General features: G+C 32.1%; 3 protein-coding genes and 1 pseudogene across 3 annotated transcripts; 3 read left to right on the forward strand and 1 right to left on the reverse strand.

Annotated features, from left to right (window-relative positions):
- The first annotated feature begins 599 nt into the window (after positions 1-599).
- On the forward strand, positions 600-2541 carry LOC102602380 (uncharacterized). Its single transcript, XM_015309270.1, has 5 exons — positions 600-613; positions 986-1073; positions 1409-1690; positions 2053-2118; positions 2392-2541. Exons 1-5 carry the CDS (start codon positions 600-602, stop codon positions 2539-2541), a joined length of 600 nt encoding a protein of 199 aa, XP_015164756.1.
- Positions 2542-2772: 231 nt separating this feature from the next.
- On the reverse strand, positions 2773-3982 carry LOC102602724 (cytosolic sulfotransferase 12-like; annotated as a pseudogene).
- A 3758-nt stretch (positions 3983-7740) lies between these two features.
- LOC102603057 (cytosolic sulfotransferase 12-like) lies at positions 7741-8806 on the forward strand. Its single transcript, XM_006348734.2, has one exon. It carries the CDS (start codon positions 7788-7790, stop codon positions 8793-8795), a length of 1008 nt encoding a protein of 335 aa, XP_006348796.1. The 5' UTR covers positions 7741-7787; the 3' UTR covers positions 8796-8806.
- A 2232-nt stretch (positions 8807-11038) lies between these two features.
- On the forward strand, positions 11039-12130 carry LOC102603392 (cytosolic sulfotransferase 12-like). Its single transcript, XM_006348735.2, has one exon. The coding sequence runs from the start codon at positions 11039-11041 to the stop codon at positions 12035-12037; it is 999 nt and encodes a 332-aa protein (XP_006348797.1). The 3' UTR covers positions 12038-12130.
- Positions 12131-14515: the final 2385 nt, after the last annotated feature.

Genomic DNA, 14515 nt, shown 5'->3' on the forward strand with positions numbered 1-14515 from the left:
AATCAATGCTCACGACAGAAGGTTCCTCTACCAAAGCAGTTGTTGATTTGGATCTCCCGTTTTGAGCAGTTAATGTGTTGTCTAAAGCCGCTAGACTGGTGATACCTCCATTAGTGAAATCCCAGGCATCTGCAGTGTGATACTTCACAGGCAATTTATCAAACACATGGTCTGCCTGTGAGTTTCCTGTGTTGTAGGTTGATGCAATGGCAGAGGACTTTGAAAAATGACTGGAAACAGGAAAGGGAGACACCACAACTGATTGTGAAATAATCTGGACAGAATTAACGGAGTCATAATGAACCTGTGAGGAATTAGCTAGACGCCCCAGCACCTTTATGTTGGTTTGTTGTTGAAATCGTTGAGTAAATGCATCCTTGAAATGGTTCCAATCGAAAAATAGCTTGTTGCGAAACAACCAATCGAACCAGCAAAGATCTTCACCATCAAAGTAGAATGAAGGAAGAGGTAGCCAGTCCATCTCGTCGAAGCCAAGATATGTGAAGTACAACTCTGCCCTAAAAATCCAGTTCTTCGAGTTGTCGTTGTCATTACCACTGAATCTAGGTAGAAACATAGCCGCTGGTGGAGTTCTTTGGATGAAAGCACCAATGTAACAACCCGAAATCCTCACTATATTAATAAGAACTTTGAAACACGATTACAACCTTAAGATTCTAATTGCAATAATCAACTACCGAATTACAATAGAAATATTGAAATAACGAGTACTTAAAGATAGAAGAAGAATGGAGATGAGAGCTTAGATTCTAGAAGAAGAGGAGAGGACAAACATTTTCTTCAATATGCATCCCCCTTCTTTCTAACTCATTTTCCCTTTTAACTAAATGCTAATTGGGCCTGGATCCCAAATAAAACACTCCAATATTTTACTTGGCCCACTCTCATTCACTACTTATAACTCATAGGCCCTTATAGAGCTAGCTTGGTTCACAACAAAATTCATTTGACGTTTAATTTGCAGTTTTGTCCATGGTGGATTGCCTTATGAAAAATTGAGGCCTGACCCTATTCTGAGAAGTCTTTTGCTAAGCCTACCGATCCGCAAAGTTGTAAGTCCATAAATACAATCCATAAGCGTAAATATCACATTTTGTAAATTTTCTATTTGAACTATCTCGTGCTTATATTTTCTATCTTAACTATCATTAACTTTTTATCAAAACACATTTCAAAATTAATGAATTCAGTTGTCATGTGAACGAAATTTTATGGGCAAATTAACTTGATTGTCACGTGTTTTTTAGCTTCTAGTTAGCTTGAATGTGTTTTGATTAATAATTAGTGAATAGTGATAGTTCAGATAGTAAACTAACAAAAACGTGATACTTTAGGTGTGTTTTGATGTTTCTAAATGTTCTTTTTTCATTTTCTTTTTGTGTAACAGATCTTTACTAATGCTGATGAGGTCCATGCTCTCAAAGTTCTAAATAAACTTGGATTGGAAGATTGTTTTGAAGGGATAATATGCTTTGAGACTCTTAATCCAATTGACAAGAGCAATGCTACTACTAATAATGGCTCTCATGAGATCTTTGACATAATTGGACATTTTTCTCAACCTAAGGCTGACTCAGTGTTGCCAAAGACACCAATTCTTTGCAAACCTTCACAAGTTGCCATTGAAAGGGCATTGGACCTTGCCAACATCATTAATCCACACACAACAGTAAGAATTTCTAAAATCAGCTTATTTTGAAAAATGTTTTATTGTCAAAGTGAGACAATGTTTGTGTTTGACCAATAAAATTTGAAAAGCACTATTAAGCAACAAAAAGTATTTCTAAGGATATTTTTATCAAAAGTGTTTTCCATAGATGTACTATTGGGAAAAAACTAGAGTTTTTTTTTTTTTTTTAGCTTCTGAAAAATAGTTTCTGAATACTCTCTAGAGACACTTATTTTTTCACAATAGTTTGGTCAAACACCTCACTTTTTGAAGGAAAAAAAATATATACACTTTTGACTTTTCAAAATCTTGGCCGAATAGGCTATTAATATATACTCATTTGAAAAAAATCTATTTTCCAGCTTTTCTTTGAAGATAGTGTGCGTAACGTTCAAGCTGGCAAGCGTGTAGGTCTTGATACAGTTCTGGTAAGTACTTCTACTTCCACTGTTTCATTTTATACGATATTTTTTCTTCTTTAGTATGTTCCATAAATAACAACACATATATTTATATATCTAGAAATCCTTTTAACTTTGCATTTTTAATTTTTTTTACCACTGACATAAGACACTCTTATAACCACAAAAAGTCATGCTAGCATCAAGTTGTAAGGTTTTTATATGATATGTGGACAAAAATTAATCTTTCTTAAACTACGTATCGAGTCTCATATGCTATATTGTTGTTATAATTTTCAGGTTGGGAAGTCCCAAAAAGTTGTAGGTGCAGATTATGCACTAGAAAGTATCCACAACATAAAGGAAATATTACCACAACTTTGGGAGGTTGAGAAGGTGGCTGAAGTTACCTACTCTGGTGTTGCTGTGAAGACATCTGTCATAGCTTAGATATATATATATATATTCCAAATTTACTGTCAAATTGATTTAAATGATGATGTAGATGTTTTGTGGTCATTATTATAAGCTAATTAGTCTTGAATTCTGCTTAGTCGAACTTTGTTAAATTCTAATTGTATTTTTTTCTCTATTTACTTTGCGTGTAATTATGTGCTAGTTAACCCTCAATGAACTTTCCGCAGCACAAAAATTACACCCAAAATTAATAACAAACATCACAACAAATAATTGCATTAATTTTATTGGCATATAGTATATTGATGCCTAATCAAATGTACAGAAAACTTAATCCAGATCCTTGAAACTTTTGTTTAATAATATGATCGAGTTTCTCACTCATCTCTTTAGTGAAGTAATTTTTCCAATCTCCAACTTCCCCTCTACGAAAAAAGACTTTATTTTCCTCTCCAGATGACAATTTTCCATTTCTATTCACCTCCAAATTACTTAAATTATCAAAGCTACACATTCTTAATATTTCATCAACCACTCCACATTTTTCTTCCTCCATGAAAAATTGACATTCCAAAAATTCAGCCAAGCGTTTAAGTTGAAGTTTGGGTTGCGCTTTAATTTCTTCATACATCAAGAAAAGTAATTTGTTAGGCTTTTCTATGCTTTCTTCCTCCATGAAAAATTGACATTTCAAAAATTCAGCCAAGCGTTTAAGTTGAAGTTTGGGTTGCGCTTTAATTTCTTCATACATCAAGAAAAGTACTTTGTTAGGCTTTTCTATGCTTTCTTTCCAATAGTCCAACACGTGATTCCAAAACGGACCATAAGGGTTCACCCCCTTGCAAAAAAGATCAAAACATTCTTCAATGGACTTGATGTCAGTGTGATCAAGTTTTAAATTGTTTGCAAAATGCCACATAGAAATAAAAGTGTCCCTAGGATTCCTACATAAGTAAACAAGTTTGGTTCTTGATTCATGGATAGATTTTGGCAATGAACCAAAGGACAAATGAGTTGCCAAGAGTCTAGGTGAAGTAAAAGATGAAAAATTAGGGAGTTGACCATCAACATAGAGTTTGAGTTCCAAGAATGGAACAAGATCATGAGGGTTCTTAACAAGTAAAGGGTGATCTTGTTCAAAAATAGGATATTTCTTTCGATTCATTAGAGAAAATAAAAGTGATTTTACCCAAGGCGTTCCTGATTTAGAAGTTGTTACGAGGATGAAATCACTCTATTGAGCATGAAATTGTTGCTGACACGCAAGCACACCTCCTAGTAGTCTTGGATCTAGCCAAAAACCTTGGTAATTGTAGAAATCATGTGATGCAAGCCATGATCTTTGTTTAGGTAGAGTTGAGAGCAATGTCTTACACTCATCACTAAGTCCATCCTCTAGTAAATACTTGGGAGGAATTTGTGGTGGAATAGTTTGAGATATTGACATAGTTTGTGGTGAAATAAAGGAGTGTTTTTTTTTTATGTTTGTATGATGAAAGATTTACTCATGATGAATGCCAATATATATACACACATTAGTGTATAGTTGTCACAGCTTGCAATGCGTTTCATATCCAGCGAAGCAATCACAAGAAAATAAAACGACTAGTGTATAGTGTCATTCTCTACCATTAAACTATCATGACGACGTATTACACACTCAATTTTGTTTAAAGTAAAATTAATATCCTCTTTCGAAAACAATATCAATTTTTGTGTGAAAATGTGTTATGCACGCGTTTTGACACGTAAATAAGATTATTTTAATTTTTTAAAACCATTTTTCATTAATATTTTCTTTGATTTTTGCAAAAACTAGAAACCTAGGCTTTCTTCCTCCTACCCCCGGCCCTTACATTTCTTTCTTCTTAAAATCAATTTCTTCTTTTTTCTTCGTTATTCATAAATTGAAGGGAAAACAAGAAATTTGAGGAGAGAACATGAGACAATAAAATGATTATGAAGTTTAGTGATGTTGGCGCCGGCGATAGGCGGTGGGCAATACCATTGTTGCCGGCGAAACAAATAAAAACTTTCAAATATATGTAATAGTTCTTTTGAAATTTTGATAATTAGTATTCTTTGTGTGTAAAATCAAATATGTTATTGGTGGCTTGAGACAAAAATAACATTGTGATGATTATGGGTGGTGCCTCGACGAGTATAAAGAAGATAAAGATAGAAAATTATTTTCTTCCATGAGTTTTTGAAAAATGTAGGCAATGAAAAATGAATAATATTAGATGTGTAATATAGGTCATCTTCTTCTCACGCACTTTAAGAAAGGTGAAGATATTTTCTGTCTCATGTCACCTTCTAAGGGGGTATTAATATCACTTTGAATAATATTAGATGTGTAATAGATTATCACAATAATTTAAACGTGTAACTGACTTTTCGAAACAAATTTAGGGAAAAGTCCAAGCAATTTGTTAGACATCTATTTATGCTGATCAAGGCTAAAGTTATAATATGTCCCCCCGGTCCCCACTATGACTTTATGGAAAAAAATATTAGTATTAAAGAACACTTATTCAACATTAACATTTCTGTTATATAAAATATTGTATGAATACTCATTTTATTGGTTCATTTTAGCAAATTGGGATACATTTATCACTCATTTTCTTTCAATGCTACTCAGATTAAATTAAATTTTCGAAGCTTATTTATAAATATTTCTCATGTAAGTTAATATGGACCAGTAAAATGAAATGGGGAGCCTTCTATGAGGACGAGGCTACACGAAAGTTCAAGATAGTCCCATCCATTATTTGTTAAAGTGGGTGGAAAACCACCCACTTTAACAAAGATTTGATTCGAATAATCACATTCGACAATATTTAATTCCCAAAAAACCCAAGCATCAAATAACAAGAGAAAAAAGAAGAACAAGCTTAATATATGAAAATTAGCTCCTAATCATCCATGACCACAAAACCAAATCTTGGAATCTCACTACAAATTTTGTAGCTTTCCACTCAATTATTCAAAGTTACGTACTAATACTATGTATACATTGTTATTTTCTCAAGCAAGAAGCTTTTTTTTATCTTGTCAAGTGTCCCACGTTAGTACTTAAGGAAATTAAGTACATCTTATCTCTTTACATATTAATTTTGAACAATCCTTACTTCATGAGTTATCTTTTGAAATTGAATTGAATTTGATTCAAGCTAGTCTATTTTCCTTATCATCGTATCTAAGTCCGCTACATCCTAATACTCCAATTGTTAATTACTTTATCAAATGCTTAACTCCTATTATGTTATATTGTTCATACTTCAAATGTTTGATTCAAGAAATTCTCTAAAGAGCTAGTAGGGAGTTAATTTAGTGTCCCACATCGATTGAAAAAAAAAAATTGCCTCCAGAATATCCAAATGGTCTTGATTTACCTAATGTTATATGCTAATTTCACGCTGTTACACACACATGAAAACGAATGAGCTTTGATAATTTTCGACGATTTTTATGTTGTAAACGCTAGTTTTTAGAATTGAATTAGGATATATTGTACATAGTTCTTCTATTTGTTTGGATATACCCACTCATTTTCTCTTTGGCTATTTTCTTGTGACCTTTCTAATACTTAAGGGGTTATTTTTATACTTTTCCCTGCATCACAATAAGGTACTATATATAAATTCTCTTTTTAAAAGAAAAAATATAGAGGGTTTTATTTAGTTTATATATTTTGTCTTTCACAAATTTTATAGTATTAAGAGCTAATTATATCATATTTTTATTTTTTTCAAATTATTAAAATCCCTTAAATTTGATGGAATTCGCATACATATCAAAACATCTCGATACGTTGCATCCCAATTTTGAATACATTGCTCAACATCCCATCAATACATTGCGTCTCACTTTTAGATACATCACTCAACGTTATTTTATTTTAATCATTGACAAGACACTTATAACCACAAAAATGTCATGCCAACGTCAAGTTGTAAGGTTTTTATATGATAATGTGGGCGGAAATTAATCTTTCTTAAATCACGTATATATCGAGTTTGATAGCTTAGAAATTAGAATATATATTTATATATCATGCTTATTTACTAGCTGCTGTTGGGAGAAAAAAATAATCATTAATGGTTATGGGATATTCCAAATTTCCTGTAACATTGATTTAAATGATGTTAGATGTTTTGTGGTTATTATTATAAGTTAATTAATATAGTGCTTACTTTCAACTCACGGTTTAAAATAAAGATTTTTCTCATTGCGAATGAGAGGAAAATTTATGTCATAGAACATATTTTTTTATTTATTTTTTACTGAATCAGCTTACTGAAAAAACATATGGTAGAAAACTGATTATCATCAAAATAGTGGAAAACAAATTTTCATTTCCTATTTTTTCATATTAAAATATTATTATTTTTTATTTTCCAACTAATTCAATCAAAATATACATTATTTATATATGGTTAATATTATTTTTTATGTTATATATTTAGTAGCTTTTGAATATTTTTTTATTTTTACGTGTGTTTATTACATTTCTTATTTTGATTAAACTCCTTAGTGAAAATTTTGCCTTTGAATCCAACACGAGTGAATCAATATTAATCCAACACCTAACACACATTAATCAAACACTTACACACACATTAATCCAATTACACCTAACACACATCAAATCATATCATTAAATTAAAGGGACTACAATCACCTAACACTTTTTTTTAAAATGTCAAATTCTTTTAAAATAGTGTATTTTGAAGAATTTGATTTAAGTATCACAATTTTTTTGAAAAGTCCGATTAACTAATTAACCCATGGCACCAACTCATAGTTGAATTTGTACACACTATACATGGCAAGAAAGAGAGATCAAAGCGGCAATATGAAAAAATATATATATAAAAAAATTGTAATTATATATATATATATAAACATTTTGTGTATATTGGTGAGTAATATTTTCTTATTTAGAGATTATACATATGACCTAAGTCCTAACCTCTTTTTAAAAAGTCAAAATTATAATTAAACATATATATGTATAATTTTTATACATATATAAACAGATTAGACATATGACCTAACCTCTTTTAAAAAGTTAATATGTGAGTATAAAAATATATTACTATCTCCGTCTTAATTTAGATTAATTAACCTATTATTATTGATTAAAATTCATTGATATTATAAAATAAAATAAAAACGTTTACTGTATGCAATGTAAGTCCCCTCTATATATATACCCTCATGAGTAAGCCTTCATTATACAAACAAAAAGGAAACACACAATCCTCAAAACCATGATAACATCTCAAACCTCTTCACCAACTCCTCCCAAATATTTACAAGAGGATGGTGTAAGTGAAGATTGTAAGAAATTGCTCTCTACCCTACCAAAAGAAAAAGGATGGATAGGATCGTATATATATAACTATCAAGGCTTTTGGACATCACCAAGATTAATCCAAGGTGTGATTGCATGTCAGCAACAATTTCAAGCTCAAAATAGTGATATCATTCTTGTTACGACTCCAAAATCAGGAACTACTTGGTTAAAAGCACTTTTATTTTCTCTAGTGAATCGAAAAAAATATCCTATTTTTGAACAAAATCACCCGTTACTTGTCAAGAACCCTCATGATCTTGTTCCATTCTTGGAACTTAAACTCTATGTTGATGGTCAAGTCCCTGATTTTTCATCCTTCACTCCACCTAGAATCATGTCAACTCATTTGCCTTATGATTCATTGCCAAAATCAGTCCAAGATTCAAGAACCAAACTTGTTTACTTATGTAGGAATCCGAGGGACACTTTTATTTCAATGTGGCATTTCACAAATAATTTAAGACTTGACTACATAGATACCAATTCTATTGAAGAAATGTTTGATCATTTTTGCAAAGGTGTGAGCCTTTATGGTCCGTTTTGGAATCATGTGTTGGATTATTGGGGGAAAAGAATAGAAAAGCCTAAGAAAGTAATTTTCTTGATGTATGAAGAAATTAAAGAGAAACCGACAATTCAGCTTAAACGTTTAGCTGAATTCTTGGAATTTCCATTTTCTATAGAGGAAGAAAATTGTGGAGTGATAGATGAAATATTAAGAATGTGTAGCTTTGACAATTTGAGCAATTTGGATGTGAATATAAATGGAAAATTGTCAACCGGAGAGGAAACTAAAATGTTCTTTCGTAGAGGGGAAGTTGGTGATTGGAAGCATTATTTTACTTTAGAGATGAGTGAGAAACTCAATCATATAATTAAACAAAAGTTTCATGGATCTGGATTAAATTTTTTGTATATTTGATTAGGCATTGATATGCTGTATGACAATTGAATGAAATTATTTATTTTGAAAGTGAATTTTGAAATAGTTGTGTTGTGATTAATCTATTTTAAAAGTTCACCTGTTGAGTATTATTTTTGTTGTGTCACGGACAAGTAATTTTTTTTATAACTATTTCACACCAAATCCTTCCTACTATAGTACTGAAAATGAAGTTGGCTTTTATTTATTTATTTTGATTTTAAGTCCAACAATTATTGCTACAAATGTCAAATCAAGAATTGAATGCTCAAAATTTACAAAATTGATCAGAATGATTTTTCTTGTGAAATACCTATAGAAGAGTGAGTTTTTACCCAAACAATGTTTGACTTTATTATATAATTTTAATAATTGACTGACTATTCGAGCAACAAACTCATTTTGGGAGCTTCTATGTGTGACGATGGTTACCATAGTAATATATTGTGATGATAATAATAAAATAATAGAAATCATCATCTTCACGCTCGAAATATCTAAAGGGAGTTGTCATGGTCTACTATTTGTAGATGATGAAGTACAGTGGCGGAGCCAGAACTTCGACTAAAGGGTGTCAAAATATAAAAAACTAAAATCGCATAGAAGTCAAGGAGTGTCAATATGTAATATATACACATAAAAAATAATTTAACTCTAGCTACACAGTGTAATTTTCCGACGAAGGGGTGTCGGCTGACACCCCTCAACTACATGTGGCTCCGCCACTGATGAAGTATTGATCGAAGATACATAAGAAAAGATTAATGATAGACTGGAGGTTTAAAGATAGATCCTAGGGCTCAACAATTCATGTTGAGCAGGACAAAAGCAGAGTACTTAGAGTATAAGTTCAGTGACATAACTCACGAGGCAGATGTGGAGGTGATTATTAATATACTACTCATGATTCTTATAAAGAGAGAAAATTTCAAGTATTTTGGTCAATAATCAAAGAAAATGTGAAGACTGGTGATGATGTTATACATGGTATTGGAGCGAAGTGGATTAAATGGAGGATCACATCCGATTTTTTTGTGTAGTAAAAATGTGCCACCAAGATTTAAAGGTAAGTCTTATAAAGTGATTGTTATGGGTAGATTGTTGGCCGATCAAGAACTCACACATTCATAAGATGAAAGTAGCGGAAATAAGGATGTTGAGATGGATGTATGAGTATACTTGTTGGAGAGATAAAACTAGGAATGAAGATATTCGGGACGGAGTGGAATGACCCCGTGGTGAATAAGATGAGGGAATCGAGATTGAGATGGTTCGAACATGTGAAGATGAGATGCACATGTGCCCTAGTGAGGAGATGTGAGAGTTTGACTATGGTGGGTCTAAAAAGAGGTAAAGGTAGGTCAAAAAAATATTGTAGAAATGTGATTAGACAAGACACGACAGACTTGAAGTTTATCGCATAGATGATCATAGATAAGAGGATATGGAAGTCAAGGATAAGCTTACCGAGAATATGATCCAGTTTTCTTTAAAAGTATTATTATTATTACTCTCATGCTATATTATTCTTTGATTTTATTATTACATGTTGTTTCTTTTGCTTCGATTATCGTACTAATTTTTGTTGATATTATCCTTTTCTCCATTGTTTCAACATAACTTCTTCACTACTCATGTATTTTCTTTTCATACCTAATTTTATATGTTTTACTTGAACCGAGGGTTTATAAATAATAATGTATTATTGTATTATCTTCACACTCATCTCTAAATTCTTTCTTTCCTTTTCTTTAATAATGGATAACAAGAGATGCAATGCCTTGTTTCTAAGGTTCTTCAATTTTCATTTTCACATCACCAGCTACTTATCACTATTATATTACTCTTTTTGTTTCCATTAATAACGTGACATTGTCTGAATGAATATCGAATTTAAAAATATATATAATTTAAAAAGTCTAAAACAAATTATAAATTTGCATAGGATAACGAATCACCTCTTTAAAGAGAAATTCTTTTTGCACTCACAAAAACATAGCATGAAGTGTGATGTGGCTCACAAATTATTGTAAGACACTCACGTTAATAACACCACTCTTGAGTCTTGATAAAGAATAATAAGAAAAGTGAATTAAAAGTTGTTAATAGAAAGACATGAAAAGCGTGAAGTAGAGAGCTCACATGTAGTGTATGACTAAAATATTCACGTAAATAATGAGTGTATCTGTGTGTATATATGTTATATATATCTCAAACTTGAAGAAAACACTCAATTCAAACCAATGACAACATCTCAAAATTCTCCTCCCAAATATTTACAAGAGGACCAAAGTGAAGAGTGTAAAAAATTTCTCTCTACCCTACCTAAAGAAAAAGGATGGATGGAATCAACTATCTACAATTATCAAGGTTTTTGGTCATCATCAAGAGCAATTCAAGGTGTGATTGCATGTCAACAACAATTTCAAGCTCAAGATAGTGATATCATTCTCGTGACATCTCCAAAATCAGGAACTGTTTGGTTAAAATCACTTTTATTTGCATTAGTGAATCGAAATAACCATCCTATTTTTGAAAAAGATCACCCCTTACTTTTAAAAAACCCTCATGATCTCGTTTTGTTCTTGGAACTTGATCTATATGCTGATGGTCAAGTCCCTGATTTTTCATCGTTCACTTCACCTAGACTCTTGGCAACTCATGTGCCCTTTGCTTCATTGCCAAAATCAGTTAAGAATTCAAGAACCAAACTTGTTTACTTATGTAGGAATCCAAGAGACACTTTTATTTCTATGTGGAATTTTGCAAACAATTTAAGACTTGATAATCATAAAGATATCAATTCCATTGAAGAAATGTTTGATCATTTTTGTAAGGGTGTGAGTCTTTATGGACCATTTTGGAATCAGGTGTTGGATTATTGGAAAGAAAGTATAGAAAATCCTGATAAAGTATTTTTCTTGATGTATGAAGAAATTAAAAAGCAACCAAAAATTCAGCTTAAACGCTTGGCTGAATTCTTGGAATGTCCATTTTCCATAGAGGAAGAAAATTGTGGAGTTGTGGATGAAATATTAAGAATGTGTAGCTTTGAAAATTTGAGGAATTTGGAGGTGAATACACATGGGAAAATGTCAGCTGGAGTGGCAAATAAAAATTTCTTTCGCCGAGGGAAAGTTGGAGATTGGAAGAATTATTTTACTGTCGAGATGAATGATAAACTCAATCATATCATTGAACAAAAGTTTCAAGGATCTGGATTAAAATTTTCATATATTTGATTAGACATTAATATGTTATAATGTGATTTGAGTGTAGCTTATTATTTTCAAAATCAATGTAAGAGTAGTTGTGTTTGAGGGTGATGTAACAAGAACATATATAAAAAGAGCTCTATTTAAGCACTAATATATATTATTTTAAATGTTTATTACTCAAATTGTTGCAAATGATGTATTGATTTAAATGGAATGTACTTCTAGTGTGATTTCATTATTATTGATTGTTTGTAAAATATAAAAATGTGTCAAGTTCAACTATGAATAAAGGAGGTACTTGTAATATCTCGCAAATTGAAATAACTAGGAAGAAGTTAAGAATTTGAAAAGTCATTTTTGGAAAGAATTGAAATCTGGAAAAATTTGTTAAATATGTTAAGTTGAGTTTTGGTCAACTTCAAACGACCATAACTCCTAGCTCAGGATGAGTTAGGTGTGGTTCTAGATATTGTATGAAAGATCTTGGAATAATCTTTCCAATTCCGTTAAGGTTGCGCGATTCCGAGTTTGTATGAGTGATATATGCCCATTGGAAGTTGGGTTGTTCGAATAAGGAAAGTCCAATCAGGATTTTGAAAGGGTAGTTTGGTCTTTTCCATACCCAACATAATAAATTCATTTTTGGTAATTATTTTAGGGTCTAAACTGATAGGATTCATTTTACACTTTTGAAAAATAGTGTAAGGGTTTTTGGAGAAAGAACGCAAGAGGAGAAAAGAGGAGAAAAGAGCCAAGATCATCGTTCGTAAGGATTTCGCTTGTGGATTTCGTCCAGGGGTGATCCCTACGATGTATGTGAGATCACATAGTGTTGGGTTAGTTCACCCACGTGCCAATCATGATTCAATTCAGCAAAGTATATTTGATTTGAAAGTAAATCCTTTGAGTTCTTGATGAAATTCGTTTGAATTCTTGTGGGTTGTGTTGTTGAAGTTTTCTTGAGATTTGATTCATTTTTTCGGGTGTAATTTCGATTTGAATCTTGTATATATTGATGGAATAGTTGATTCTAAGTGTTTGGGGAAAGAGCTAAGTTGAAATAGAGGGTTTAGAGATAAAAAACGAAGGTGAAAAGTCGGAGTTCACCTGGGCAGGAGCCTGGGGCGTCACCCCTCTCAGAGCCCCAAGAAAGGCCCTTTGAATTTTGACCTCTGGGGCGCCGCGCCAACCAGAGCGCCCCAAGTCACTCTCTGAATTTCAAGGGCTGGCGCCCAGCGCCAAAGACACCAGTTCTTTCCATTTTTTCCCCAACTTTTCGTACTAGTTCCTTAGCAACGTACCTATGTTTTCTAGTTAATTCTAACACTCTAAGTTACATCTAAACATCATGAAATCATCCATAAACATGAGATCATTAACCTTGAATCCATAATTCAATTCAATTCAAGGAAAGTTAAGAGTCAAGTCTAGAAGTTAAGAATCAAGTCAAGGGAAGTTCATAAAGTTTTCAAAAGTCTTTCACAAACGTTTTAACTTTGTTTTAAGACTTAAGTTTTGAGTTAAGCAAAGAGTAAAGAGTTGAGTTCATTTCTCCAAAAGTTATAAGGGAACTAAGTATCCCCAAGAGTTTATAATGTTTTCATATTTGAACAAGAAAGGGAAACACCGATTTCTAAGAGAGTTTTTAAGCTAAAGTTTTTGAGTAATTATCTCAAACCAAAGAAAGAAGTTTTGTTTTACAACATATGAGCTAAGTATATTTTTTGGAGTAGTATTGAGCACCGATATGGGTATGCGAGTTCATATTAACTCATGTCTCCATAAACCATGTAGTCATCATGGGTAGTAAATGATTATACTTTTTAGATGACTCCTTAAGTGCTTTTTAGCATAGACTAGTGGATCTACTTAGTTAAGGCGATCTATATGACGACAAAGTATAGGACAGTTCTGGCAGCGTGGGCAAGACGATGTATCACCACTTAGGCTCATAATGGTGGTTGTCGGTTAGAGAAACTCCCACAGAAACTATATTACTTTATATATGAGTAAAGTTGAGTTTGTTATTGCATTTTCTTTAACGAACTAAGTTGTTTCTACTGTTTTAAAAGCTTTCTATATATTGCATATGTTTTATTGCTTTATATTAAGTTGAGTTATTCAGGAGTTGAGTAAAGTCAAGGTAAGTGTTTCTTTCAGATTCTTTTCAAGCTTATGTTATGTTTAGCATTCCAATCGCATACTCATACATTTAATGTACTGATACCAATTGGCCTGCATCGTTTCATGATGAAGACACAGGTAACTAAGCTCATCATTCAGCGCCTCGTTGATCCAATTGAGCACTCAGAGTCTATTGGTGAGCCTCCTTGCTTTTCGGAGGGCTCCTTTTTACATTACTTTCTAGTTTTCAGTTGTTTGGATGATCAGGGGTCTTATCCCGACATCCCTCTTTCTTTTAGAGGCTTCATAGACGGATAGTATAGTTCTTTAGTCTTATTCAATTCAGTTGTATACGTTGAAGACTTGAGTTGTCAGTTT

This window comes from Solanum tuberosum, unplaced genomic scaffold (assembly GCF_000226075.1).
Source record: "Solanum tuberosum cultivar DM 1-3 516 R44 unplaced genomic scaffold, SolTub_3.0 scf00103, whole genome shotgun sequence".
Lineage (NCBI taxonomy): Eukaryota > Viridiplantae > Streptophyta > Magnoliopsida > Solanales > Solanaceae > Solanum > Solanum tuberosum.

What these genes read in the sequence shown, in the direction of transcription:
- LOC102603057 (XM_006348734.2), top strand. Translation starts at nt 7,788, where the DNA reads ATGATAACATCTCAAACCTCTTCACCAACTCCTCCCAAATATTTACAA.
- LOC102602380 (XM_015309270.1), top strand. An exon ending in GCCTACCGATCCGCAAAGTT is followed by an intron (nt 1,074 to 1,408) that starts GTAAGTCCATAA and finishes TTTGTGTAACAG; the next exon opens with ATCTTTACTAATGCTGATGA. An exon ending in TCATTAATCCACACACAACA is followed by an intron (nt 1,691 to 2,052) that starts GTAAGAATTTCT and finishes TCTATTTTCCAG; the next exon opens with CTTTTCTTTGAAGATAGTGT.
- LOC102603392 (XM_006348735.2), top strand. Translation starts at nt 11,039, where the DNA reads ATGACAACATCTCAAAATTCTCCTCCCAAATATTTACAAGAGGACCAA.